Source organism: Takifugu rubripes, chromosome 22 (assembly GCF_901000725.2).
Source record: "Takifugu rubripes chromosome 22, fTakRub1.2, whole genome shotgun sequence".
Lineage (NCBI taxonomy): Eukaryota > Metazoa > Chordata > Actinopteri > Tetraodontiformes > Tetraodontidae > Takifugu > Takifugu rubripes.
Window position 1 is genome coordinate 14,082,294 of NC_042306.1, and position 27,974 is coordinate 14,110,267.

The 27,974-nt window shown below is 50.5% G+C and overlaps 1 protein-coding gene across 2 annotated transcripts in view; it reads right to left on the reverse strand.

Moving 5' to 3' along the window:
- Positions 1 to 18,289, reverse strand: part of LOC101079782 (contactin-associated protein-like 4) — a 37,854-nt gene extending 19,565 nt beyond the window's left edge. For both annotated transcript variants that reach the window (XM_029831458.1, XM_029831457.1), the window contains exons 1-3: positions 18,134 to 18,289; positions 6,660 to 6,770; positions 730 to 923 (exon numbers count right to left, since the gene is read on the reverse strand). In XM_029831458.1, the coding sequence (XP_029687318.1) occupies positions 730 to 923; positions 6,660 to 6,770; positions 18,134 to 18,218 (390 nt within the window). In that variant the 5' untranslated portion in view covers positions 18,219 to 18,289. The remainder of the gene's footprint in view (positions 1 to 729; positions 924 to 6,659; positions 6,771 to 18,133) is intronic.
- Positions 18,290 to 27,974: the final 9,685 nt, after the last annotated feature.

Below are 27,974 nucleotides of genomic sequence, written 5' to 3' on the forward strand. Positions count from 1 at the left end.
AAATCTGCCCTGAATTGTTCCTTCCTGAGCTTTCCCTTCTTCAAACGCCTAATTAACTCTGTGTATCCCCGATATGACCGTAACCTTCTTCGGGTCTTCTGCCTCTGTTGCTCCTCACCACCATAAAATCTAATCAAAGAGCTGTGAGATTGAGACGGTGCTTAAAGGCGCCCCAGGTGTGCTCTAAGTGCTCGGCGCCTGGCTGCACGCCGCCGCTGCCTGTCCGTGCAGCCCTGCATCCTTCTGCAGCAGCGTTTTACGACAGATCTGCACAGTCAGCAGAGCTCTCTCAGGGGCTGATCCATTATTAATGAAGAGTCAAAGGCTTCTGATGGCTGTGATTATCGTCCCCGCTCGCACCCATCCCCGCTGCGCCGCTGCTAGCGCGGAAATCCAGCACCATCCGAAGCCAACCTGGCTCGTCTTTATTTTTCCTTTCAGCAGCAGCTGATTCGTTCATGCTGCGGTGCTGATGTGCAGCTGACGAGACAGTTGACACGAAAAACAACACGTTTCCATGTTAAAATGACAATAAAACTGTTTTTTGATCTCCTTCTTGGCGCCATTTAAACATTTTAAAAAAAAAAAAAAGCAAAATTAGCCTGTCCTGTCTCCAAATATGACAAAAAAAGATTGTTGACACCTTAATAGTGGGATAATGAGAGGGATTACGCCTACGCGAGCAAGCGTCTGACTGGATTTCACAATAAAGGTGCCGCAGGGACTCACCCCTAAACTGTCCTCCTGCCGGTACTGTTTCCAGTTGTGTCCCGTGTCGCTGAACATCAGCAGGTAGGAGGTCAGCCAGTCGGAGCTACCGTAGCGGCCCTGCGTGGCCACCGCCGTGACCTTGGTCCGCTCGCCCAGGTCGGCCTCCAGCCACTGGTACCTGTCGGAGGCGAGAGGAGACCAGCCTCCAGCTCCTGCAGGGGGAGGGGGGGGAGGTTAAGAGCCAGGCTGGCTTATTAAATGTCAAGCTGGCAGTAAAATGTGATAAGGTCCGGAGTCGCTGCTGTGTTTGCACGTGCGTGTTTGTCAGAGGAATGGAGCACTTGACCTTTCGCTGTGGGCTCCTGAATAACTCCAAAGCGTCTCGGCTTTTATTTGCTCTGCTAGAACAGATGATTTCAGTTCAAGAGACGCCGCCGAGGAAGGAAGAGGGTGTTGGATGGGAAGTTGTTTTAAACCCATTTCAGTTCATTTCGTCCCCATGAATCCAAAACGGGACAGGCAGCTGCGGGAACGGAACCGTCCGGAACCTTCTCGCTTCAGACGACCATCAACGAGTGAGCTAATAACAGTTGGCTCCATCTGGAGGTTATTGAAATGTTGTTTTACTCACAGATCAGAGGCAGATTATTATTACCTACGTCCACAACATCAGAAAACATTAATAGACGGCTGCCGTGCATCGATTTGTTGTGCAGAACGCCGGATATTTGCATCTTTTCCAAAGGTGCTCGCAGTCATAGGAATGAATTATCGATCGCTGGGCTCGCTTGCAGGTCTGGATCCTTATATAATAACATCAATGAAAGGTTGCAGCGCCGCGCATCGATTTGCTTTACAGTTCTGGAGAAGGTTGGAGTATTTCGCCGCCCTGCATATCACCAAAGGAGAGCGGTGCAACATAAGCTGCAGTCAATAAACGTTATCTGTGCAGGTGTCACATGGGTTAGGTTTTATTCCATAGACATCATAATTAACAAGACTCCTTACGGTGACCAAAGCTTTTGACCACATTGACCCCATTTAACTCCTGATGCCCAAGAGAGAAAATCAGTGACGTTCTTTGAACGAATGCTTCTCTTCCTGTAGAAAGATTAGGAGGCTGATCTTATATAGTCTATAAACACACACCGGCGTTTCCCTGTTCCAGCTTTGCTAAGGCCACAACTCTCCTGGTAGGAAGCCCGCGGTTCCTTCAGCTGGACCACCAAGAGCTCAAGGTCAACCCTTCCAAACAGAATGACTGATCATAGAACCTGTCGGCGGGTTTGAGGAACAGAACTCTGAGCTGAGCTAAATGTCCAGAGGAGCGAGAGACCTCCGCAAACACAAATTAGCATCTTAATCATTTGTAGCACAAATGTACATTTCGTGTTCTGCCTTGCTGCTGTCAGGCAGACGCGCGTCAGGTGCTGGAACGAGGCCGAGCTGGAGCTCAGCGGTCCGACCCAATCGTTGCCAGTCTGGTGGTGGATGGAGCCTGATGCTCAGATAGGCTGACGCTAATAAGCAGCTGGGCTAACAGCAGCGGAGGAAGTGGAAGCAGCAGCAAGTGTAGTCATGACGACTTGGACACGGACGAGATCAGAGGGCAAAAGACAGAGGAGCACGGGGGGGCTCAGTTTTGTCCACCCTGTCAGGCGTAATTGAAAATGGCGGGCTGATGGCTGATGGGCGGCACGCTGCCTGCCACAGCTGTCACTTTAATTCTCCCGGCTCCTCCGGCGTCCAGCAGGGCTGCATGTGCGCCCATCTACTGCACAACTTCAGTCGGGAGTGTGATGTCACTGCCGCAACGGCCAATTACGCCGACAACCCCCATCAGGCTTCTACTTTAATAATCATTTTTAAAACATCAAAGAGTGTAAAAATGGGAAGTAGTCGTGTGGCTCAAGAGTTTACAGAGAGGAGCAGGACTGTTCTGTCATCCCTGTGTGGAAGCTTCATTCTGACCCTTTAGATACAAGAACAACAGATGTGTAATGAAGAGGGTTTGTAGTTAAACTCCTCTCTTTGCTTCACCTGCTGTCGCAGGTGTCATACCCCACCTGTCCACTAGAGGTCATCGCAGCTTCTTTCTCATCTCTCGTTCAGCTTTGTTAGCATCTGTTCTGTTTTTGTGTAAAGATCATCCCTCCGTCCCAGTCCAGACCTTCAACATCTGGCTTCTATACTGAACTGTTGCAGATGTAGGAGACACGGTGCCCCACCTCTGGACGGGCCTGACAGCGTAGTTTTTCTCCTGTTCAATAAATTAACGCAAATATTAAGGATCAGTGTGGTTCTACAGCCAATGGATGGATGATCCAAGGATGGCCTGGTAGATCCCTGTAACAAGAGCCCTTCTCCGTTACTGAAACGTTCTTTAAATTCTGCTCTGTTTAAGTGGAGAAATTCACGCTTAACCAGACTTTTAACTTATCGAGTGCAGCACTTCATCTCAGCCACTCTGACACATTAAAACTCAAAGGCTTCGTGTTACTGAAGCGGCGGCAGTGAGAGTTCCCGGCGAGGACGGGAGCCGCTCAGGCTGAACGGCTTCACCTTTGAAGGGAAACCGAGCTTGACGAGTCGTCTTTCTCCATCCTCTGGATGTATGGATGAGGAGAGAAAGGGCTGCTGAATCACCATTAATAATGCACAGATATTCCACCTGATGGGCGCTCAGACACCGACAGGAACACGCACGCGAGGAGATGTGAGCAAAATGAAAAGTCGAGTGCAGAGAGGCAGAGACAAGGGTCCAGGTAGCAGGCAGCCTCTCTACCGTGGCCCCCGACCGTCCGCGTGTCATTTGCATGAAAATAAAGCCTCTAACAGGTCATTTTAGCAGCCTGACAGGATGTCAGGTGGCTTAATGGGCCCAGTGAAGCGCCTGGGCAGGAGACCAGACGTACCGGAGCTCTTTTACTTGAGTTCTGCAGACGAGAAAGCCTGGAGATTCGTTCTGCTGCTGGTTTAATTACAGCAGCAACAGCAGCAGCAGCAGCAGCAGCAGAGCAGCAGCAGCAGCAGCAGCAACAGCAACAGCAACAGCAGCAGCAGCAGAGCAGCAGCAGCAGCAGCAGCAGCAGCAGCAGCAGCAACAGCAGCAGCAGCAGCAGCAGAGCAGCAGCAGCAGCAGCAGCACAGCAGCAGCAGCAGCAGCAGCAGCAGCAGCAGCAGCAGCAGCAGCAGCAGCAGCAGCAGCAGCAGCAGCACAGCAGCAGCAGCAGCAGCAGCAGCAGCAGCAGCAGCAGCAGCAGAGCAGCACAGCAGCAGCAGCAGAGCAGCAGCAGAGCAGCAGCAGCAGCTACAGCAGCAGCTACAGCAGCAGAGCAGCAGCAGAGCAGCAGCAGCAGCAGCAGAGCAGCAGCAGCAGCAGAAGCAGCAGCAGCAGAAGCAGCAGCAGAGCAGCAGCAGCAGCTACAGCAGCAGCTACAGCAGCAGAGCAGCAGAAGCAGCAGCAGCAGAGCAGCAGCAGCAGAAGCAGCAACAGCAACAGCAACAGCAGCAGCAGCAGAGCAGCAGCAGCAGCAGCAGCAGCAGCAGCAGCAGCAGCAGCAACAGCAGCAGCAGCAGCAGCAGAGCAGCAGCAGCAGCAGCAGCACAGCAGCAGCAGCAGCAGAGCAGCAGCAGCAGCAGCAGCAGCAGCAGCAGAGCAGCAGCAGCAGCAGCAGCAGCAGCAGAGCAGCAGCAGCAGCAACAGCAGCAGCAGCAGCACAGCAGCAGCAGCAGCTACAGCAGCAGCAGCAGCAGCAGAGCAGCAGCACAGCAGCAGCAGCAGCTACAGCAGCAGAGCAGCAGCAGAGCAGCAGCAGCAGCTACAGCAGCAGCTACAGCAGCAGAGCAGCAGCAGAGCAGCAGCAGAAGCAGAAGCAGCAGCAGCAGAAGCAGCAGCAGAGCAGCAGCAGCAGCAGAAGCAGCAGCAGCAGCAGCAGCAGAGCAGCAGCAGCAGCAGCAGCAGCATTAACAGTGAAGCCGTCAGTAGTTTCTGACCAAGGGAAAACTGCTGGGGAAGAAAAAAGCCGGCTAATTAGTTCTTACCGGAGAAAACGTAATGAGGGGAACTGATGATTGCGAAGGAGCAAACAGCATTTTAAGCTGATCGTTTAAAGCAGGTGTTACAGACGGGGGGAGGGAAAGTGAAGAATAACAATAAAAACAGGCCAGCGAGACCGACACAGTGAATCATTTATCCTGCTGAGACGTTTCGTCTCAAATTGGCTGCTGACGGAGCATTTCATCCCATTTCTGAGCCTCGAGCTGCCGCCCCCTCCCCCCCAGGAACCTGCACACGCCACCTTACAGCAGCCGTGTTGTACACACTGATATATTTATACGCTGGGCAGCCCCACATGCGTCATGGGGACACGTTCATCAGGGCAGAGCTGCCTGATGAAGCAGTGGGACAGAGGAAACAACAGCACGGAGAGTTTGTGGATGAAGGCTCCATCAGCTCAGCAGGATCTGGGTCACCTGCAGTTACAATCAAATACGCTATCAACTAGCCTGCCTAGCATGATGATAATAATTACTGGCTCGGGAGCTGCCAGCGTCTTTGGCAGTTTGAGTTGTTCCTGTTGGAACTAACAGAAAATAATCTCGTGTTTCTTTTGCAGCATGAAAACTCCAGTCGGGAGTTCTAAATTTATCTTTCAGATGGAGGTCCGCGCTGGAAATCTGTGGATTCAGTCGTGTAAAAATCCATTTTGTTCCCTGGCAACCGCTGTAGCTCCTCCAACACTCTTGAGAGGAGGATCTTCTTATTTCACGGCTGTATTCTCACCCTGAATCCCGTTGTCTCACGGTTGATCAGCTCTTTAAGAATAAGTCCAAAAGCAGAGTCGCTCAGGATGATCTCTGCCTGCCTGACTCCACCCTCCAGCCTTTCCATTAAAAAGACAACAGCTGGCTCTCTTTAACGTCTTTAACTTGAAATTACCCCTCTAAATTAGCCTATCATTGCTGCTGTTGCTAAAACCGGCAACGCTCTGGTGAGAAACGCTGTTTTTTTTTTGTGTTGCTAGCGGCTTCGCTGAGCTGCAGCTCTGAGAACAACTGGAGAAGGCAGAGAATTTGCTCTCACAGCAGGGGGGACACAAACACAAGGAGGGGTTGGTTTATTCACGGCGCTCCTCTGAGTCTGTTCTGGGAAGAACACCTGAATCCTGTCACATCCCAGTCGGACTCAACAACCAAGCGTGCAGCAGATCAGAGCCCAAAGGCTGGTGTTTGCTTTAAGGCCGCATCCATTAGAGGAAGCGAGGTTCTGCACGGCGCTCTGCAGCCTCCCGGGTGCTGAAAATCCTTCCGAACTTAGATGAACCCCCCCGCTGGTTCTGTTCTTTGATGCTGGGATAAAACCGCGATCTTCCGTCTGTTGCCTCCACCCCCCCTCCCCACCGCTGTTTACAGCGTCTGTGCAGAAAAGACAACAAATCTGCCAATTTGTTTTATTTTAGCATCTTTGTGAGGATCCCTGGAGGCGACTCCCCGAAGATGGAGGAGAAACAACCTGGAGTTCTCTCGAGCAGACGCTCTCTCCAACAACAACTGCTGCCCATGACCTCCTAAACGAACTTTAACGGACACACAACCCCATCCAGGCGACCTTGAACGCTCCTGAAAGACATCCAGTCTGGCATTACCGCAGATGGACGCTGGCGTGACCTTTGTTTATGGTCCAAACAAGCTCCATATTCAGGCTTTACAACCACGAGCTTTGTGGATTTCTTCCCCGGTCACGCACATCACAAGGTTCTCATATTTCTGCCACATAAATCAACAAACATTAACGCTTCTGAAGTGAGTCAGAAGGGTTTTTAAAGCCTCTTCTACTCTAATTGGTTTGGGATGACATGCAAATGTTGCGGAGGTGGATGGAGAGAAGGTGTAGGAGGGCTTCTCCAGCACGGCTCGCTCAGGCGGGGGGAGGAACTCATCCTTACCGTCCCTGCGGTTGAGTTTGGCGAAGCTCGGCGCGTGACTGCCGGACAGCTGGGAGGAGCTCCTGAAGGACGACGGCGGCAGACTGGAAACCAGCGCGGCGTCGCACACCTCTGTCGACCAATCACAGAGGAGGAAGGGAGAACGGTTAAAAACGGGCCTTTAGCGTCAAACAAGTGATGCAATAAACCACAGCCAGCAGAGGTTTTCAGCCTTTAAATTTTGTCTTTCATCCAAGCCAAACCATCATCTGGTCGTGACGATATATTGTTACCATGGAGACCGTGACCTGACCCAGGAAGTGGGTTTTAGCGTGCGTGAAGCTTCTGTGAGAGCCACCAAACAGCCTTCAGACGTTGGTGTGGCCCCTCACCCCTCACGTATGCGTTCAAATGTTTCTAACATTCACCCTTTCATTGGTAAAAACACGCAGGGTAAATAATCCCGCCAGCATCCGAGGCGCAGAGCACCATAAAAATAACCGGGCGTGAGCAGGTTAATGGGAGACCCTGACAGAAAACCTGCATGCGCGGGGACATATAAATGCAGTTATTACGCACTCACATGGAAAAAAGGTCCATCGTTGTGCCCATTAAGGCTGTGAATTAACACGAGTGTCGGTATAAATCCCAATCAATGCCACACGGTTGTGTTGGGCAGGTGTGAATGACTCTCTGCTGTAATGGCGCCATGTTCCAGCAATAATGTCCACTCAGTGGAATGAATGGTGTAATTTTGCAGAGAGGGATAAATGAATGCCGTAATCATGTCGCATTGTGGAGATGGATGCCGCTCCGGCTGCCTCATTACGGGCGGGATGCAGATGGAATGCCAGAACGAAGCCAAGCGCTTCGCACCGACGTGGATGAACACAAAATAGGGACATTAAACAAAGACCAGCACTTTCGCTCCGTTTCTCCCCCAAATCACCGAAGAATTAAAAGAAGGCAAAGTGTTGGTGGAATCAGATTAGGCGCGAGAGGACGGACGCGGCAGACGTGTCGCCGTTCAGGTTGTTTATTGTCTCAATATCGTTACGCTAACGAGTGTCTCCGAGTCTTTTAAGAGCCTTCGAGAGGCTTTCCCCAGCTCTGTTTAGCTTACAAGAATTTCTAATTGAGGGTAACGCGTGGCTGCCGCAGAGGAAGAGAGGGGGCAGGAAATGATCCGTGGAGCCGCTGCTGTGACAGATGATACAAGAGGGAAAAAAAGAAATGAGAAAGGAAGCTGACAGGCTCAGGAAATAATAGACTCCCTCTTTTAAGAGCTGAGAGCCTGAACGTGTCTGAGAGACAGGTGGGAAACTGGAAGATGGGACCAAAAAAGACGGATGAAGCATCAACAGAGAAGCCCAGACGCACCCGGAGTCTCACGTCATCGGCCCAGGCGGGAGGGTTTGGGTTATTCCGGTGCCCACCAGCAGGGGGAGAGATCAGAAGTGAACCACACCCACAAAGTATCTGAAGTAAAGAGTCAAAAATGGACGTTATTGTTATTAAGTTAGATTTCCTCTGGTGTTTTTCCTGCTGCTGTATAAAATGACATCGTTTTGATGAACAAACATGATTATTTTCAGGTCTTAAACATCTTTTATGCTCCTCAGTACGTTTTTCTTCACTTTTTGCTGATTCCTCCTGTTAGCTTCTCAACGCTAGCGCCAATATGTCTGCTGCTACGACTGATTACAAATACAGTTGTACTGTATTCACACTATTTTTACTCCAACTGCTTTAGGAAAGATTCTTATATTTATTAAACTAAAGTTTGTGCCGTTGTCGCACTTTTTTCCCCACAGGCAAATATGCTGACTCATCCATATAAAGGAAAAGTGTAAAGAAAGAGTTCTTTGAGACACAGTTGTTTGATAAAAATGTGTTTTTTTTCTCCATTAAAGGTCAAATTCTCTCCAGGCCATGAACGAATTCAACCCATCTGGAATTTTTTTATAAAATGTCTCTGTCGACGTTTCTTCTTGAATTTTAAACATTACTGGAATTCAACCGAGTTTGTAGGCATGAAGCCGCGTTGGACAGTGTTAAAACAGCTTAACTCTAAAATTTGAACGATGCCTGGAGGGACTTCTGCCTTTGAAATGGTAAAATAAAAACATAATTTGCTCTTTCCCCCCACAAACAGCAAGAAATGTAACTGCAAAAAGTAAAAAAAAAAAAAAAAAAGTGTAAACCGCACGGAGTTTTTCTGTAAACAGATCATCCGAAGAAAACGTGTTATTTGCTTCCGAAGACTCCTAATGAACGTTCTCCACTTCTGAGACAAGAACCCATTACTGCAACATCGCTGTGGTTTAATTCCCAGATCACGACGCCCCTAACGAAGCGTCAGTGTGGATTAATCTGTCGACACCAGGGTAATTCAGGAACTTTTACCAGTTTAGGATGCAGAAATACCGGAATTGTTGGTAATTTGTAACATTGTGTTTCTGTTTCTGTTTATACAGGGACTCGACCCATCTACTTCCTGTTTTTGTTCAATTTCCCTCCATTTTGTGAACACACCTGTTTCCTGTTTGTGGTGATTAGTTGGTGGATATTTAAGTCCGTCTGCCTTTCAGCCCACGCCGGATCGTGCCATTAAGCTCCCCACGTCTTGCTAGCGCCTTTGTGAGTGAGCCGTTTGGTTTTTTTTGTCGAGGGTTTTTTGTTAACGAGGCCACCGCTTGAGCCAATTGGTTAAGAAAGAGTTCATTTCTCGAAGCTTCGTGTGCACACGAAAGCACCTAGTGGCCAAGTGTATAATCACAGGCAGCAGTGTCTGAACTACAGAATATGAGATGTATTGAACTTTTTGGTCCTGGTCTCAATAGTTTTAAACAATTTCTCTTTTTTGACACACCCTCCCTTGGAGGAGCCCCCCCTTCACAAGGCACAGATGATGCCGAGCTGCACAAAGAGACCAGTGCAAGCGAACGCAGCCTGAAGGGTTTCTATAGCTATGAAACCACTTCCTGAACAACGTGGTACAGCCGGGCAGCGGGGCTTCGCACGTCATCGTTTTTGGCTCCTCCCCTAAATGAAGCAAGCCTCGATACGCGCTTTGTAGCCTCGGCACATCTTGTGACATCACTAGTTTTTGTCTTCTGCTTGTGTGAATTAAAGAAGAGACACAAGATCCGTCCGCATTGTCGAATGTTCATCCCACCTCGGTTTCCTGCTGATCAGTGGATGAAGACCTTAATCTTCTTTAATCTGCCTAATCATCAAATATTCCAGTCTTACTCTGTGCCTGCTTGTGGGTCCTTCTGTCCCCGAAACCGTAACAGCAACCCCGACGAGTCAGAGCCAGCGTAGCAAGTCGTACAACCCAATACTCTCGCCTCCTTGTTCTGGGAACCCACTTGTGCTTCAAACATCCAGCGGAACCTCGGCTGTAGGTTGGGGGGGGGTTTAGTGGTGATAGTTCGGGTCAGGTCTCTGTGGACATCCTTACAATGATAGTAGTATGAGGGAGTGTGTGTGTGTGTGTGTGTGTGGGGGGGGGGGGGTCATTTGCATTGATGTGCGTCTTTGAAAATGCAGAAAAAAACGCCAGTGTTTTAACTCAGAGGAACTTCGGCATTTGAGCGAGGGCGTTTGTGACACCAGAACCATCCGAGCGCGACTACAGGGAGGATCCAAATGTTGAACACCTGCTGGACTCGGCAGTCGCTGAACCGCGGCTGTGACCGCGTCTGGGAGGGAGTCCCGCTGAACGACGTCCTCTGTGGACAGGAAATGAGTCCAGCAGCGAGGATTCGAGGAAACAAAGCTGTAAAATGGGGCCGCAGGCGCCACCTACAGGAAGCTGCCTCACACACCCAAACCCGTGTCTCTTGTCGCCACTGACAGTTGCTAATCGGGATCAAATGACCATCATGTTATCCCACCATTGTCCAGGACTTTCATTTCGACCTTCTGGTGGTTCCAACTGAACGATTTATCAACCCCGATCAAATGAGCGATCAATGTTTTCCGGCCCCCTCAGGAGAAGCTCCGAGTGTTCATCCATCAACTCCCAGTCACATTCATCATTGAGGGTGAATAAACCGTGCGTCGGGCTGAAAAAACTCTTTTTTTAAATCTCTGGATGGGGGGGACCTTGGACCTGTCAGACACAATAAATCCCTTCTGACATCAGAAGGAGGGTGGGGGGGGCTCATTCAGCTGCTTTGTTTGCTGCTTCACTGTGTGGTTGAATAGCAAAGCAACCACAGAGTTTTTCACTGAATCCCAATGAGCTCCATCCATCACGTGAACAAACAGCGGCGAGTAGAAGGTCGAGCTCTCGGAGCCCTCGGAATCTCGGAGCCCTCGGAGTTCTCTTGGAGCCTCACACAGCCGGACATCAGCGCCGCTCGGCGTGAGTCGAGCCTCATTCAGTCATTCAGCGCACGCGTCAGTCAGCAGAATAATGAGGCTCCAGAGCGCTGACAATCATCCACAGGCAGAAACGGACACAGTCGACGTGCTAACAGCACTATCAGCGATCCACAGGAGGAAAAAAGCTTCCTTTTAACATCAGAGAAATTCACTGTACGGAATATCTGACCCTCGCTGACCTGCCTCTCAACTCAAAAATGACCAGTTTCTTATTTACATTCTTGGGCTGATCGGAAAAGCTGATTAAAAGTGCTGAATTATTCATCAGGATCTATTGCAAAGCTGCCTGTGGTCGGCTTGTTAATTGATTAATTGAAATGCAGAGCAGCATGGCGTGCTAACTAATATCCTGAAGGTAAGGACATGGCGGGGGGCTCTCCACTGCTACTTTAATTAGCATTGCTTTGACACATAATTAATAGTGCAGGATGAGAGAATCTGATGGGGCTTCACAGCAGCATATGGCACCTGCTGACTACAGCCGGCAACAACTTGCTTCAAACGTGAAATTCTCGCATTTATCTGTGAACAAACTCCCGATTTTCGATGTAAAACCTGGTGCTGAAACTGCTCGTCATCGTGCACGTCCTCCTGTGGTCTCGGAGATCCAACCAGATTGTCTCCAGGGCCCAGGTGAGTCGACCCTCAGCCCCTCCCTATATCTGTTTTCTCTCCGTTTATTCCCCCAATTACATGATTATTGTTTGGGAGCTGCCGGCTGTAACAGCCATAATCTCTCCGGGTGGGACGTGAATCATCCAGAATCTACTCACTTAGCAGCTGCAGCGACTGCGGATGAAACATCATCTGTATCATCCGTCTTCTGCTAACCACCACTTATTCCTAGCATGGGTTAGAGGGGGTGGAGCCTAAGGCAGCCGCACCTGAGAGCCAGGAAGACTCCGCTACGGCTAAACTGGTATCCGATGCTAACGAGGAGACAAACCTAATACAAGCTAATTAAATGACGCCAGTATTTATACTGATACTTGGACCGAAGTGACGAATTAGCGTCAGGATGACAGATAATGTGATATTAACACAATGAAAGCAGCAGGTGCAGAACACCTCCAACGTCTAAAAATTCATTTCTTTTTTGGAAATATATTAATAATGTCAGAAAAATCTAGCAAAATCCCTGGACTTGCAGGCATTCAAACACGCACACACGCACACGCACACACACACACACACACACACACACGTGCGACTGCAGGGAAACAGAAATCTGTAAAAGTCTCATCTCCTCATTCTGCCTACAAACCCCAACACTTATCTTCCTGCAGGTTTCTCCTTCTTTATCACTTCTCTTGCCGCTCTCCTTCATACCTGCATCCTCGCCCCCCCCCCCCCCACCTCTTCCCCCAGTTTAGGAAAAGTCAAACTTCCTCTCAGATGTCAGACCTTCAGAATGCAGATGTGGCCTGTGCACGTACAGTGGAGCCACCGAGGGATAAAATGGCAGGAGAAAATGTCACTGCAGCCGGGGGAGCACTTTATCCTCTCCCCCTTTTTCATTGTCTTTCTCTCCCACTCCTCTCCTCCTCCTCAGTCTCACTTCAGTGTCTTTAATTCCATTTAATAATCTCCAGAGCTGAAACTCAGCCTCCCGACTCCGCTCCGTCCTCCTCCTCCTCGGCTCTGCGGTCACGCTAGTGCGATTTCATAAAAGCGGCGCAGCGGTCGGGTCAGTTAGCATCTGCAGCAGAGAGCGTCTGAGCTGACTGATGCCCCCACAGATGCCCCCTGACGTTGAAGGCCGATATCAGCCGAGCCTGCGAAGGATCAGACTTTTCAAGGTGAAACTGCTCATTCTGAAACAAAGACATGAAAATGTGACATTAAAAGTCCACCCCCCCCCCCCCAACAGCACCACCACCATCAGTGCTTGAAATCCGTGATCTTGTATACAGTGTTAAAATCGTGTGTGTGTGTGCAGCAGGACAAACACACAGCAGGGTAATTAGAGGAGCCACATCTGGCGGAGGAGCTGGAATAACCTGAGGAGACCCCTGAAGCTGCTGTTTATGCCCCTGCACGTTAGTGGAGCCTGACTCCTGCAGCATCACACCAGGAGCGTCAGCTGCAGATTCTGGACGCCCGTGGCCAGCGGGCTGCTGGAGGGGGGGGCCTCCTCCCCGCTCCGTCTGTCGGTGACGGAGTGTCGTAACCTCCGCGGATGAAAGCGGACCCACAACCGGCTCCGACAACAAGTCATCTCAAATGATGCCGGCGTCACATGACAAATGGCTTTACTTGCAGGCAGCCAGGCGCGTCCGGGCTCGGCCTTGAGGGAGCGGGGCAGCAGGGCCGCAGACGGCCCCGCTTAACCACCCGTTCCGGGGTTAATAAACCCAGATTCACGAGCTGTGGCTGCACCTACGCTCAGTAACCTTGACTTCATCAGATCCCATTCATGGCCCCGCTTTATCCACACGCATTTCCATAAACGACACAGAGGAAGAAATATGGTGGCGATTTATCGTCCACGAGCGGCTCATGAATCATAAAGGGCTCGGAGGTTTACATTTCACCGTATTCACGCCGAACGCCGCCGCACACCTGAAGCAGCGGCTCCCTGAAAGGTGATAAATCCACCAGACACCTGAAACAGGCTGTTGGAGTTGCAGCCAGCTCAGCGTTTTCTCTGCCAGATTAATCCCAGAAAAGTTGAGGAAAACTTGATTAGAAGCTTGATTAGAGGGGGGCGGAGTCAAACGGAGTCAAACGTTCCCATCAGTTGGAATCCCGTCTGTCTCCAGCTGACAGAACTCTGGTTTCTGTCACCTTCTAATGGAGTTTCTATTTAGTGGCTTTTAAGATAATTCCGTCTCTGTTCCTCCCAGCAGGCAGTAGAAATAAAGGGAGCACTCTTGGAAACTTTAGTGTCGAAACTTTTGCAGCCGAAGATGAACCTTTGCGCCGCCTTCGCCTTAACAGCCGGTAATAATGATGAAAATGCAAATCAGCAAACACAAACCGGCGGGAGTGCAGCGGTATTATCTGTCATTAGGGCTGGATTAAAGTCATTTAGTGTTCTCCAGATTATCTGTCATTAGGCTGTGATTATAGCGCAGACTCCAGTGGTTTTAAATCAGCCGAGGGGGAGACGAACCCCCCCGGGGGAGACGGACGGAGGAGGAGCCAGATGGAAGGAAAGAGCGGGGACGCCCGACGACAGCACGACCGCCGACCCGTCATGAGCAGGGGCCGAAATTCAAGTAAAAACACTGACAATCAACGACCAAAACACCTTTGGGTTTTTTGTTCTGACATCCTCTTAACTCACATGATATGATCCATTCTGAATTTAACGACTTCAGTTGGTGCTGAACATGCTGAACTTGCATTTAGAGGAATGTATCAATATTAGCTCATATTTAGGAACATGAAACCCTCCAAATGTCCTTCTACATCACAATGTAATCTCTCATCTTGAGCTAATTGGAACATTTTAGCCACTTCGGGAGCAAACGTCTGCCGCTCCTGTTTCCGGCTGGTTGCAGAGCCTCTGTAAACATCACAGCCATTGAGCGCTTTTGCCTCCTGGTAACGAGCAACAAATGTGATTTTGATTCCATATTATGAGTCCTGGTAATGGTGAAAGCTGCACAGACGCAGTGATTATTGAAAAAAAAATCAAAAAGCAAACACGGGGAAGACAAGTCACAGTTGATGATGTCATCAATGATGAAGAACAGGGAGCCATTTGGACTCAGTTTGAGCCTTTAACGACCAACTCCAGAGCAACAAGCTGCTCGTCAGGTTGATCAGAGGCTCCAAACTGCCCCCCCCCCCCGGAGAGAGTGGATGGTGTGTGTCCTGTTGGACTGGGGACCTGCCCAGCGTCTCAACTAGGAGGACTCAGCTTCTTTTTCCACATGGAAGGTTTGATGAACATGAAAAATGACTTCAGACGTCGGTAAAGAATCCCCCGACCTGATTTTACCCCCCTGTACTGTTCCTGCACAAACACGCTCACATGCATGAAACCCTCGCATCTCTAATTTACAGCCGGAGCCCGGGGAGGAGCCAGAAAGGGCCGAGCCAGACTTCCCCACAGAGATATATTCACTGCTGCGTGGAAGCAGGTCGGGTGTCTCTTTCACCTACGGCAGCTGTATCTTCATGGTAATGTGCTTACCTAAACTTTAACCTCCTGTCTGCCTCAACCACCCGAGGCCGCTCCAATTAATTTAAGTCCACGGCGGAAAAAGGAACATAAATTAATTTATTACAGCTGCACACCCACTCACACATGTGAACCCCCAGCTCTGCTTTAATATGTTAAAATGTGCAAATATCGGAAATATTCATTCCCATCAGCCTCATTACTCTGTGTACATATGCATCCCATATTCCCTATAATGAGCTAATCTCGGTGAGCATTTATGGCTCATTGCGCATCAGTGTGAGGCTTTAATAATTAAAATATGATAGAAATGTGATCGGGATTTGGTCTGAAAGCGACACAGAAGCACAGTTTCACTCCACGGCCGATGAGATCATCTCCAAACCACCAGGAAAATAGGAGGGACGAGCAGAAATTTACAAAGCACTTTTGGAGCCGCGTCAAGCCGAGCAAGAACAACGGCACTCGGAGAAAAACTGCAGTTTGTACAGGCAAAATTAAGCACCGCTGGGGTAGAATCACCGTGGAGAGGAAGCAAGCCCAAAAGGTCTAGAGGTCTCGCTTCAGCCACGTTTTACCACTTCAGAGACACCTGAGCCTAACTTCACAAAGTACTTCTGGATATCTCAAGAATCCATTTGGTAAACCACAGGATGAGCTGCATCTCCACCAAACTGCTGCTGTCAGCCGGACGGCCTCTAGGTGGCAGCGCTGCGCTCCCCCGTCAAACGCTTTAGACAATAGGAGAGCGTAAATGCTGCTAGTTCCATTATCAGACATGTTCCCTCTCTTCCACCTTCCCCATCGTAATAACGCGGTTACAACTCAGATTAACAATATTTGAGTCATTATGGAAACTCTCTAGGAGAATGGCTCCATTCTACTCTTCAGTTTTATTATTCTCCCCTAATTAGGCCGCATCATTTTGAAGCATTTACGCCCTCGCAGGCCTCGATTGTTGCTTTCAATAAAAGAGCATATGGCGGCGTAAACAAGTGTCCTTTGAATATCTCGTTTCCGAGACAACTCGTGCTTTATTCAGAGCTCTGTGTGTCCTGAGGCGTCGGTGGGCTCTGCTGTGTTTTCCTGAGGGGAATATAAGCTAAAACCTTCATCCTATGAGCGTCAGATCATGTGAAACCGTTTAATTGGCAGAATCTGAGGCACAACGCAGTGATGAGACCACGCTGAAGAACCTGACTTCAGTGACCTCCAGCTCACACACCAGCCCCCACATCTGCCTCAGCATCTGTCAGGTGAGGCTGCGTCTTCTTAGAGGATCCTGCTACTCCGTCGGCCCCACATCTGCCCGTTAAAGCGGGCGACAGGTGCACATCTGACTGGTTAACTCTTTGGATCCTGTAAATCTGTCTTGGTTTTACACCCCAGTGGACAGATTTCTCTGATGGACGCGTCCCCCCCGCGTGATGGCACCTTTCATTTGGATCAGCGTCTGTTCCCGCGGCGTCCTCCTCCCATCAGCATCAGTGGGAGATTGAACGCTGCGACTTTGCTGCCCCGCCGGGTTTTCGCGCCGACTTCCTTGAATCTCATTAGACGGAGTGGCAGAGATACGCGGCAGCTTATCGGAGCAGCTGGTAAAATATGCATTTACCCCGTTATCGTTCAGCACCTCCTACATAACAAACAGCGCGGCGTCTCCGAGAGCAGGAATTATCTCCCGGCTTTCCTTCTGATGGGCTGGACATGATGTGTGCTGCCGGTCAAATTACACAAGATAAACAGATGCAGTGGGTCTCAGGCGCCCTCTGGTGGTGAGCTGCAGTAATGGATGAAGCCACACCTTCCTCCTATTACTTTAGGTAGCTGAAATTCCGGATCCTCCTCATGTATAAGTCTAATTTCACGGACTCACTGCAGGGATTCAGCACCCCACCCTGGTCCAGACGCTGCCCCCCAGAGGCGTCCACACCCTGATGGGCGCAGAGCAGCGTTAGCATCGCGCTCAGCGCTGAAGTTTAGCTCAGAGCGGCTGCACAGAAGGAGGCAATGACAGAAAAATCGAGGCAGGAGGAGAACAGCAAAACAACAGATGCAGCGGGAGGGCAGGGAGGCCGGACGGGGGGGGGGAGATGATGGTCAACTAACGTGGGGTCAGAGAGAAGGCACCGCTGGGGGGGGGGGCAGAATTTCAGCTGTTTTGGTGAAGCTGCAGGAAGGTGGAATCATTTTATGATCTCCTCCCTCCTCCCTGCACAGATCCATCTCCATCTCCTGGATTTTACAGGCAGCCGCGGAGGAGACCAGCAGACCCCAATCATCACCGTGCACCTTGCTGCACGTGACATCCTCCTGGTGAAGAAGCGCGCGTCACTGAGGGGAGAATGTGAAGCAGAATGGAACCGCGGAGCCACAAAAGGAAGGGCTGTCAGATCGGCTCAGGCGGGAGGGAGACGGGAGAGGGGGGAGGGGGGGTCACAAGCGCGAGGAGGGAACCCGCGCAAGAGTGTCGGGACAACTCATGATGCAGAGACAATCGCGCACGCTCAGAGCTCGGATCAAAGTTTCGACAGAAAAAACTTATTATCCGAAAATCCAACACTCTCTCTCTGTCACAGATACACACAAACAGACACGCACAAACACAAACGCACGCACGCACGCACGCTTTCCTCTGGAGTCCGTGAACGCAAACATCCTCGCGCTGCGCTGAGCACCAAATTGACCAGAAAACGCACCGACAACGTTCGTTTAGGCGACTTTTCTGACACGTTTGGGTGACTTGCTGGTTATTTTAGGATCTGTCGTTTTTAAAGACGCACTTTTTAGTGCTCAACTTCCGCCGAATGAGGATTCAACCACAGGTTGACCCCCCCCCCCCCTTCCCCAAAAAAGAGAAATTTGACAAACCGCAGCTAAACACATTAAAGCCACTTAATCCGACCAAACATCAAACACACTGATTAAGCTTCTGACATTAATAAAACCGGACATTTGCGTCGCTCACCTTCTCCTGCTGCCCTGAACGAGCTGGACAGAACCAGGACGACCAGAACCATAATCCCAGCGACCCCGCTGGTCCACAGATCCATGATGAAGCGGCGCGAAGATGCACAGAGGAGAGAGACGGCAGAGCAACCTCTCCTCTCCAGCTCCAAGAGAGGTCTCCTCTGCTCTCCAGACCGGAGGGAGGGAGAGAGGGGGGGGGGAGGGAGAGAGAGGGAGAGATAGGGAGGGAGAGAGAGAGAGATAGGGAGGGAGGGAGAGAGAGAGAGAGCGGGAGAGGGGGGGAGGGAGGGAGAGAGAGATACTGAGGGAGAAAGAGAGGGAGAGAGAGAGAGAGATAGGGAGAGCGGGAGAGGGGGGGAGGGAGGGAGGGAGAGAGAGATACTGAGGGAGAAAGAGAGGGAGAGAGAGAGAGAGATAGGGAGGGAGAGAGAGAGAGAGCGGGAGAGGGGGAGGGAGAGAGATGGGGAGGGAGAGAGAGGGGGGGGGGGAGGGATGGAGAGATAGGGAGGGAGAGAGAGAGAGAGACAGAGCGGGAGAGGGGGGAGGGAGGGAGAGAGAGAGAGAGATAGGGAGGGAGAGAGAGAGCGAGAGGGGGAGGGAGAGAGGGAGAGAGATTGGGGGGGAGGGAGAGAGAGAGAGGGAGAGAGAGAGAGGGAGAGAGAGAGAGCGGGAGAGGGGGAGGGAGGGAGGGAAAGAGAGATAGGGAGAGAGGGAGGGAGAGAGAGGGGGGAGGGAGAGATAGGGAGGGAGAGAGAGAGAGAACGGGAGAGAGATGGGGAGAGAGGGAGGGAGAGATAGGGAGGGAGAGAGAGAGAGAGAGCGGGAGAGGGGGAGGGAGGGAGGGAAAGAGAGATAGGGAGAGAGGGAGGGAGAGAGAGGGAGAGATAGGGAGGGAGAGAGAGAGAGATGGGGAGGGAGGGAGAGAGAGATAGGGAGAGAGGGAGAGAGAGAGAGTGGGAGAGGGGGAGGGAGGGAGGGAGAGAGATTGGGGGGGAGGGAGGGAGGGAGAGAGACAGAGGGAGAGAGAGATAGGGAGAGAGGGAGAGAGAGAGAGCGGGAGAGGGGGAGGGAGGGAGGGAGAGAGAGAGGAAGGTAGAGAGAGGGAGAAGTTGTCTCGAGCGCACTGTTGCTGTATCATCAAAAATTCACCTTTTTCCAGGTTTAACGTGCAAAATGCGCGTAATAAAGCTGCGTCCATCTGTGGGCGGAGCTTGTGCTTCGCATCACCGGGGTCTGCTGGAGGTTTATTCCTGATAGAGGCAAACGTTGCCGTGTCTCTCTGACCATTTTTGGTCCAAATAAACTCATTTTAACTGGTAATTTACCAGCGACGCGAATTATAAATATGGTAAATATAATAATTCACAAATTACATAAAGTATTTATCAGACAGACTTCCTGGAACCCGAGACAGCAGCTCCAGGTCCTCCCATCACGTTTGACTTGAACCTCCTATTATCTTTGTGCCTCCAGTTAAAAATAAAGACATTTTTGGGACGAGATTCCGTATAATCCACACGCTCCTCAGCAGGAGCCCGAAGTGCTTCAGTCTCCCAACGCCGAGGCGGGAGGACACGAAACATTTGGGAAGCAAAAGTTTAAAGACGCTTCAGATTTGTCACCTTGAGCTGAAATAAATGAGACGAAAAGACGAGAGAAAAGAAGTCAAAGGAAAACAGGAAATTAGCCCAGAATGAAGGAGGAAAAGATGGAACCACGCCACCAGAGGGTCTCCCACAGGTGAGCGTCACACACGCATGTTGCTGGCGGTTCCCATGGTAACGCCTGGTGTCGGCCACCGGCCAGAGCCCACTTCTGTGACTTCTGATCTTCAGACACTGATGATGGGGCGAGATCGGGTTCCCCTAAGTTTCTAATGAGCCAGGAAACCCAGATCCATCATCCCTCCATCATCCCTCCATCCATCCATCCATCCATCCATCCATCCATCATCAATCCATCATCCATCCATCCATCCATCATCAATCCATCCATCATCCCTCCATCATCCATCCATCCATCCATCCATCATCCCTCCATCCATCCATCCATCCTCCATCATCCATCCATCATCCCTCCATCCATCATCCCTCCATCATCCATCCATCATCCCTCCATCATCCCTCCATCCATCCATCCATCCATCCTCCATCATCCATCCATCATCCCTCCATCCATCATCCCTCCATCATCCATCCATCCATCCATCATCCCTCCATCATCCCTCCATCCATCCATGCATCCATCCATCCATCCATCCCTCCATCATCCCTCCATCCATCCATGCATCCATCCATCCCTCCATCATCCATCCATCATCCCTCCATCCATCCATCATCCCTCCATCATCCATCCATCATCCATCATCCCTCCATCATCCATCATCCCTCCATCATCCATCCACCCATCCATCATCCCTCCATCCATCCATCCATCCATCCATCCATCCATCCATTATCCATCCATCCATCCTCATCCATCATCCATCCATCCATCATCCCTCCCTCCATCCATCTATCCATCCATCCATCCATCCCTCCACCATCCATCCATCCATCCATCCATCCATCCATCCATCCATCCATCCATCCATCCATCCATCCATCCATCCAGTCCCCAGGAAATGTGAGAACACTCTTTCATCAGTCGATGCCTCCTGGTCTTCATGCAGCTCACGTCGTCGTCCGTGAAAAGTTCTCTGTTGGCTCAGACGAGCATTCCTGTTTGTGGACAAGAGAGGTTCTGTCAGGCTTTGTGTTGAAGAGAGTCCTGAAGTGAGAGAGGGAGTCGTGGGGGGGGCATTTGATAATGACAGCCCACTGAGACGAAGGGGGAGGGGTTTAGAAAAGAGACGAGGTCAGAGGTCACATATAATGCTGAGAGACCTGTGTTTACATCAGAGCGGGGGGCTTCTGAGCAGGTCCAACCCGTCTTGGTGTGTTAATGGGCACATCGGCCTCTGCAGTGAGGGCTGATTTGTCGCCCCCTGGTGGTGTTCTGCAACACATGCTAACGTGCGTCAGCTGAGACTGAACATAAAAACACATCTAGTCCATTTGTATTGCTAATCTCTGCTATAAGTGCGGTCTGATTGCTGTTGTAAGTTTGAATGAGTCATTTATTATTGATGTAAAAAGGAGAAATCTGACTTTGAAGAGCTTAATTTGCCCTGAAGGAACTGGCTGATGTTCCACAGGAGGAAGACAAGGAACAGGACAAAACCCAGGCCCGGGTCAACGGTTCCCGCAGGGTGTTGCTAACCGAGAAGATGATGCTGCTGAAGCCAAATTACTTCTGATCCACTCCAAATCAGCTCGGAACTCAGGTTTTAATCATTTATTTCCCCCTCTAATTGACTCCTAACAGCTGAAGCAAACGCGCAGGGCACGGCGTGCTTGATATCATCATCTGGTCAGCGCGTAATTAGGAATTTACCCCAGTTCCATTTTTCATCTGGTTTCCTTCAGTCTGAATTTATTACCACACAGCCGCTGCAACATTCTTCGGTTACTTTGGGAGCCCTTATTATGAGGAAGAGTTAATAATTTATGTGCAAACATTGTGAACATTTAGCCGTGGGTTTGCTAATTATTCTGTTTGATTCTGTGGTTAAATATTGAAACGAAACAGGCGAATTATCCCATTAATCAGTTTAACTCCTCTGTCAGAGGCAGTGACAGGTTTCGCACCACTACCTGAATCATTCTTCTTCATTTTTCTTCTCCTGATTGATGTCTGGAATTCTTTGTGTCATCCATCAATAAAATCTCCGCGTGGCTCCGTCCTGATGACAGAACCTGGTGGTGGACGCTCCTGCCGGAGTGCTCCATGTTCACAGCAGAGTCTGAGGCATCAGGATGGTTCTTCTTCTGTAGTTTTATCCTTCCTCGGCTGTAGGTGGCGCTGTCTGTCCCACCATTCCGGAATTTAAGCCCACTGGCCAGGAACTGGTTGAATTCCAATCACCCCAGTGGGTTTATTGATATAAAAACAGATCTATATTATTCATGAGGAGCAGAAAAGGACATCAGAGCTCTTAGAACAACGCAGTCGTGTTTGTCTGCTGGATTCTGGTTTCATTTCTCAGCTGCTCTGTCAGATCTGGCCGCCGCCGCCGCCGCGGCCGCCGCCACCGCGGAGGCTTTTATGCCTGCAATTAAATATGAATCACAGAGATGGACCTCCAAAGGTTCTCCTCCGGAGAGCATTCACAGACGCTTTCAAAGCAGCAGGTACGAAATGATAACAACAGGCCATCAAACATACAAACGGCGTGACAAAGGCAAGTATTGACGTGCGTGCGTGTGGGTGGAAGGCAGATGTCAGGAAAACACAGAGTTGAATAATTAAATATTCTGAAGGTCCTTATGTGCGACTTTCTGTAACTCCAGACTGTCCTCCGTTCGAATGATGGAGAACGAACTTCAGAAGTTTCCTTCTGTAGGCTAGACGTTAGCATGTCGGTGCAATGCCCGTCTCCGCCAGCAGGGGCGCCAATAGGTGATTTATTGCTGCCTGAAAATGCGACTTCAGGCTAAGATTATTTAAAATTCAACTTTTTGGAAGCTTCAGAACTAACTGTGGTTGACTGGACCCTGTTTCTGTGCTCATTCCCTTCATCACTGAGTTGATTTAAATCATTCTGACATCATCACCTGCTAATAAATCACCAGTCAGTGCTGAATTCAGCTGCATCTGCTGACGGAACCACGAGGAAACTGTTGAGGGCTGCATAAACTAAATGTAGACATACTTTAAAGCTTTAATTACATTTGAATCTCATCATCGATTTCCTGAAACTGACTGAAAACACATTTATCAGCTGTTTTTCCTGCTTTCTGGGGCATTTTCATTGTCCTTGTGATCAGATCTTTGGACTGAGATCCAACTCTGGTTCCTCCAGCTTCACAATCGATAATTAATCCCATTTCAGGGCCTTTATTAAACTCATTCTTTTCATTAAATTAATGTTGGAAATGTTGAGAGGAAATTAATCAGAGCCCAAATCCTCTCCAGCTGTGAGGAAATTAATCACGCAGATAAAGATTATAATGCAGGAATCAGAATTAAAGGGATTTTTGTCTAATCGTGAAGCAGAACAGTCAAAACAATGTTTTTCTCTCTTTTTTAAAATAAAAAAACAACTAATGGCAGTGTTGAGAACTTTGAGAGGTGAGTAAGAAGGTTTGGAGCTTCAGCTCAGTTCCTGTCCTGATCCTGCAGCAAACCTTCAATCCAACAACATTCCGGGATGTTCGGAACGCCCCCCCCCCCCCCCACCTCCGGGACCCCCTGCAGAGGCCCCAGCAGGTGACTGATGCACGCGGCACCGGCGCCAATCATGGCGGCGTTGATGAAGAGTCCGACCCGTGACGGCTGGTCCAGGAGCGCAGGAGCAGCTGTGGGGACACGACTCTCATCAGGACCAGGGATCATCTATTTTATGACCCCTGGTGGTGATGAATTCCTCAATTTGCTCCCGTTTATGGGGCGACTGAGCAGCCGACCCAGACTTTTACTGGTGCCTCATGCTGTCGCTGCTGCCAGCTCGCTTCCACCCGACAATATGTCCACTTATCCGGGACAGTTTCTCCTCCGTGGTCACAGCTTCGGTCGTCTCGCCCCGGTTTCCCACTGCTGACAGCACTTCCTGTCCTTCTCCGGTCGTCGAGGTCGGCTGTACTCAGAGCTCTTTAGGATTCTTAATTCTCCCGCTGCGACGCTCAGGGTCCAATATCACGCTTCACCACTCTCCTGGGGGCTCAACAGCTGGACGCAAACATCAGAAAAATCAGCCAGTCACGGGCTCTGGAGCGTCCAGTCGTTCAGGCCGTCCCGCCGCGCAGCCCTGGGCCGTCGTCATGCTCCACGATACCATCGGCGCCCCGCTGTCCTGACGATAGTGAGCTAATCAGGCAGGAAATGGAGATGGCGATGGAGTTGTGCGGGAGGAATCGACCCCCCACCCCGAGTGTCAGACGCCACCTCTCCGCTCAGGTTTACGCACAAACGTGGCGCCACGATGCTAACACGCTTATTTAACCCACCGTCGATCGCCTTTGTGTGATTAAAAGGAATAAATGTGTCACGCCGCTCCATGTCGTCGAGCAGATGGGATGCATCCTCGCAGCGCCGCACAATAGCCGTAATGTCGCTACAGCACAATTCCTAAAACGGCGCCGGCCGGCTGCCCATCCGGCGTGATTCCCAGAGACGGAAACAGTCCAACTTGTCCAGCATCCTAATTAACGACAGTTTAAAGAGGCTCTCTGGACTCAGCTCTTCTGTTGCATTCAGGCTCCTCTGGGTTTTTTTCCTACCCCGCCGCTGCGGCAGAAACGCACGGAGTGGATGAAATCTGGGAACGAGGAGCGCCGCTGGCGCCACTGGCGCCGCGGACGTTGTTAAAAAAAGCTCTGTGTGGTTTATGCGGCTGTTTGGATTGAATTTGTCTATATTCAGATGCTGTTTGTCTCCCTGAAGGGGACCCAAATGGACCCACAGCTACTTCCTGTTCCTGTAATTAGCTCTGAAAATGTCCCTTCTGGGCTACAGTAGTGGCAGACCAGCACCCGTGGAGGGTCAGCTTCAGAGACAGCTGATTGGGCGGATTTTAGTTTAAAGGGTGATTTTATCGGCCCAACATTTTGAGAAGGGAATTGGCCAAATGTGCAGCTTTAATAAGCCCAACTTCTCCTTTATTGTTGCCTCTGGCTGCAGGGTCGCCCCCCCCCCCCCCCCCCTCCACATCTGTCTGTCCATCAGATAATCACCCCCTCTCTCTCTCTGGTCAACGACCAACATGGAGTTTGGACCTGTTTATGACGGCTCCATTAGCACCGAGTTAGCACCCCGCCTGCTAACAGCCCAGCTCTACTGCCACAAACAGGCTGTAAACTAGTGGTCAGACTGTTTTAGCCTCTGTTTTTTGACATTTCCCATCAACACAATCCCACGCGGGATTAAACCTCGGAGAACATTTTACTGCCCGCTGACGGCTGAATGTCAGAGCGTCCTGTTTTTACCTGACGTCAGACTCCTCCTCATTCCCGTCAAAGGTCAGACTCGATCTACTCTGACAGTAATGGCGAGGCCGTCCGAGGATGAAGGTAAAACACCTCATTTCCCTCCAGGCTTGTGCAGCAAAGGTCAGCCGACGGCGTGATGTTTGTGCCAGAGACTCGCCTCAGACTGTTGGGTGGCGCTCATCAGGTGTGTCTGGGGACGGTTGTCTGCAGCGGCCCGAGTGATGAGCCTGGAATTAAGACTCACAACGAGCCTCCTGAGCCCCGGCCCAGACGTCCGGGTCTGGACGGCTGCGGGGTCAAAGGCTGTGGGGTCAAAGGTCACCCAGAGGTGGGTGAACAATGAACAATGTCAGTCTAAGTTTGTGTGTGTGTGTGTGTGTGTGTGTGTGTGTGTGTGTGTGTGAGAGAGAGAGAGAGACAGGTAGAGAGAGAAATTTACAGACAGTTCTCTTGGTTTATGTTTATTTTTAGCACTAATTAGATTTTAAATTTCTGCTTTTCGCTGCATTTGCAAGATTAATCAGTTAGATTTTCCACATTCGATTCCTAGAGTTTCGTCAGCTCGTCTTAAATTTCCGCCTCATGCGTTTCTCTCTGCGTTCAACATCAACGGGTTTCACCTGTGTCCCGTTATTGGCCCCGCCCACACCTGTCTGATCACCGCCAACCTCTCGGTCTATTTAAAGGCTGCGCTCGTGTCTCGCGGGTTCCGTCGTGTTTGGGGCTTCAGTCCAGCTGCTCCTGTCTTTGCGTTCAGAACTACTACGGTTTTGTGGCGTGCACGCATGCCCACGTGCGTGCCCACGTGCACGCCCCCTGTGGTTCTGTCCAGGTTCTGCCTGCTCAAACCAGCAAAAGTTATTTTTGGACATGATATAACGTCCCAGTAGAGAAGTGTGACGCTTCTGTTTGACCAGTATTCCCATCAGTGGGTCTGGACTGGCCGTGCGAGCAGGACGCTCTCGGCGCCGTCATCATCACCGTTTGCCGCCACGGCGCCGCCGCCTCGTCCAGAATGTCAATGAGGAGCCAAATCCTTCCACCTGAATGAATTATCAACGCCTCGATTCTCATCAAAGTCCTCGCTGAGCCTTTGCTAACACACTATTATCTCATTTGTGGCCACTTTGCTTCCTCACATGCTCAGACTGGTAATGTCCCGGGGGTGGGGGGGGGGGTCACAGATGATTCTGTGGTCAATCACATGGGTTTCAGAGAGACGAAGGCAATTTGTCAGCACTTCCTGTTTACTCACCTTTGTTTTGAGCAAGTTTGAAAGTTCCCTGCGGGAACCTTGACGCCCCCCCCACATTCTGGACCACACAAAGGTGTCCTTGTAGCTTAAATCCACCCTTTAATTTCAGCCCCCTCAGATGGTTGATGTGACAAAGGGAACCAAAGCGCCTCTCATGCCCCTGATGGGGAGCGTTTTAATTGCTGGGACTGTTTTGGCTCCGAGGGACAGAAGCAACGTCCTAAAAAATGGTTTGGATCCCTCTAACTTCCAGCTGGTCAGCTGGGACTGACGGGATCTTTGAAGACCTTTTCAGGAGGGTGACTTCTCGCCGTCGTGTCGGAGATGATTCCGTCATTTCTGGCCAGCGTTTCAAAGAAGTCGTCTGGTTTTCTCACGTCCGCCGAGCTGCCCTCTGCTTTGAGGAGCCTCATTAGATCCCCTGAGGATGGTCCCTTCAAAGCCTGACTGACAGGCTAACGTGCTAACGACCACACCGGTTAATTATAACTCCTGAGCTCTTCCTCCTCCCGATGCTCAAACATTCAAGTCACATCCAATTGGAAAAAGCCCCAAAATAAACCAAATTATGAGTGAGTTCTACTGGCGGGATGGTTTCCTAACATGCTAACTTTAGCCAATTTGTTTAAATATTTGCAATCGGCAGGACTCCAGCTTCTCACCTGCAACATTATCATCGAGGCCTTTGGGTGTGACAATTACGTGCATGTTCGTCCTCAATTATCAGGTGGAGGAGTAATTAATTCCCTCCCCCAAACATGCAGATTAGCCTGCCTGGACATGCTAATTCCCCCCTCTCGCCCGGTGACCGCTGTGACAGACGCCAGCACCTCCTGCGACCCTGATTAGGAGCAAACGTTTTGTTGTCAGCTGTGATCATTAAAACAGAACTAAAATAAGCGGAGGAAAATGACGAGATTGCGGCAGGAGCATCTCTCATCTCAGTCGTGACCTTTCTGCAACACGTCTGTCTCAGGGATCATAGCAACAGCGCTCCCGTGCCAACATAAATAGCACGCCGCCATTGTCCCTGCGTGGTTGGCGTCTCTGTTTCCAACCCACGGCAACCATCTGTAATATAGAGCATCGATGTGCTCAGGCAGGCAGATGAAGTGATGATCAGAGGCTCCGTTACAGGATGCAACAACAGGACATCAGTTTGGTGTTGGGGGGGGGGGAATGACGCCTCTGTTTGTGGGGCGCATCGACCTGGACGTGATGGCGAGAGCAGGTTTCTGTGGTTTCCAGTAGGTCAGTGAACTGGGACAGGACAGTGGGGCCGTGTGTTCAGCTGCTGAATGGAGAGTCCCGGGGGGACACCGTCCTCCTACGTTTGTCCCATCGTCTCTCATTTATCGAGGTCAACCCCCCCCTCCCCGATGGATCCAGGAGATCATTGTGTCAGGATGAAAACCTGAGATCGAGACGGTTCCAAAGCCCCTAAAACTACGACGTTGATGAGAAGCAGGTTCGATTATTGGATTTGAACCAAATTAAAACTCCACACCTGCTGGAGAAAAGCCCTCTCGTGCAGGTCACCATGGTTACCGCGGCGA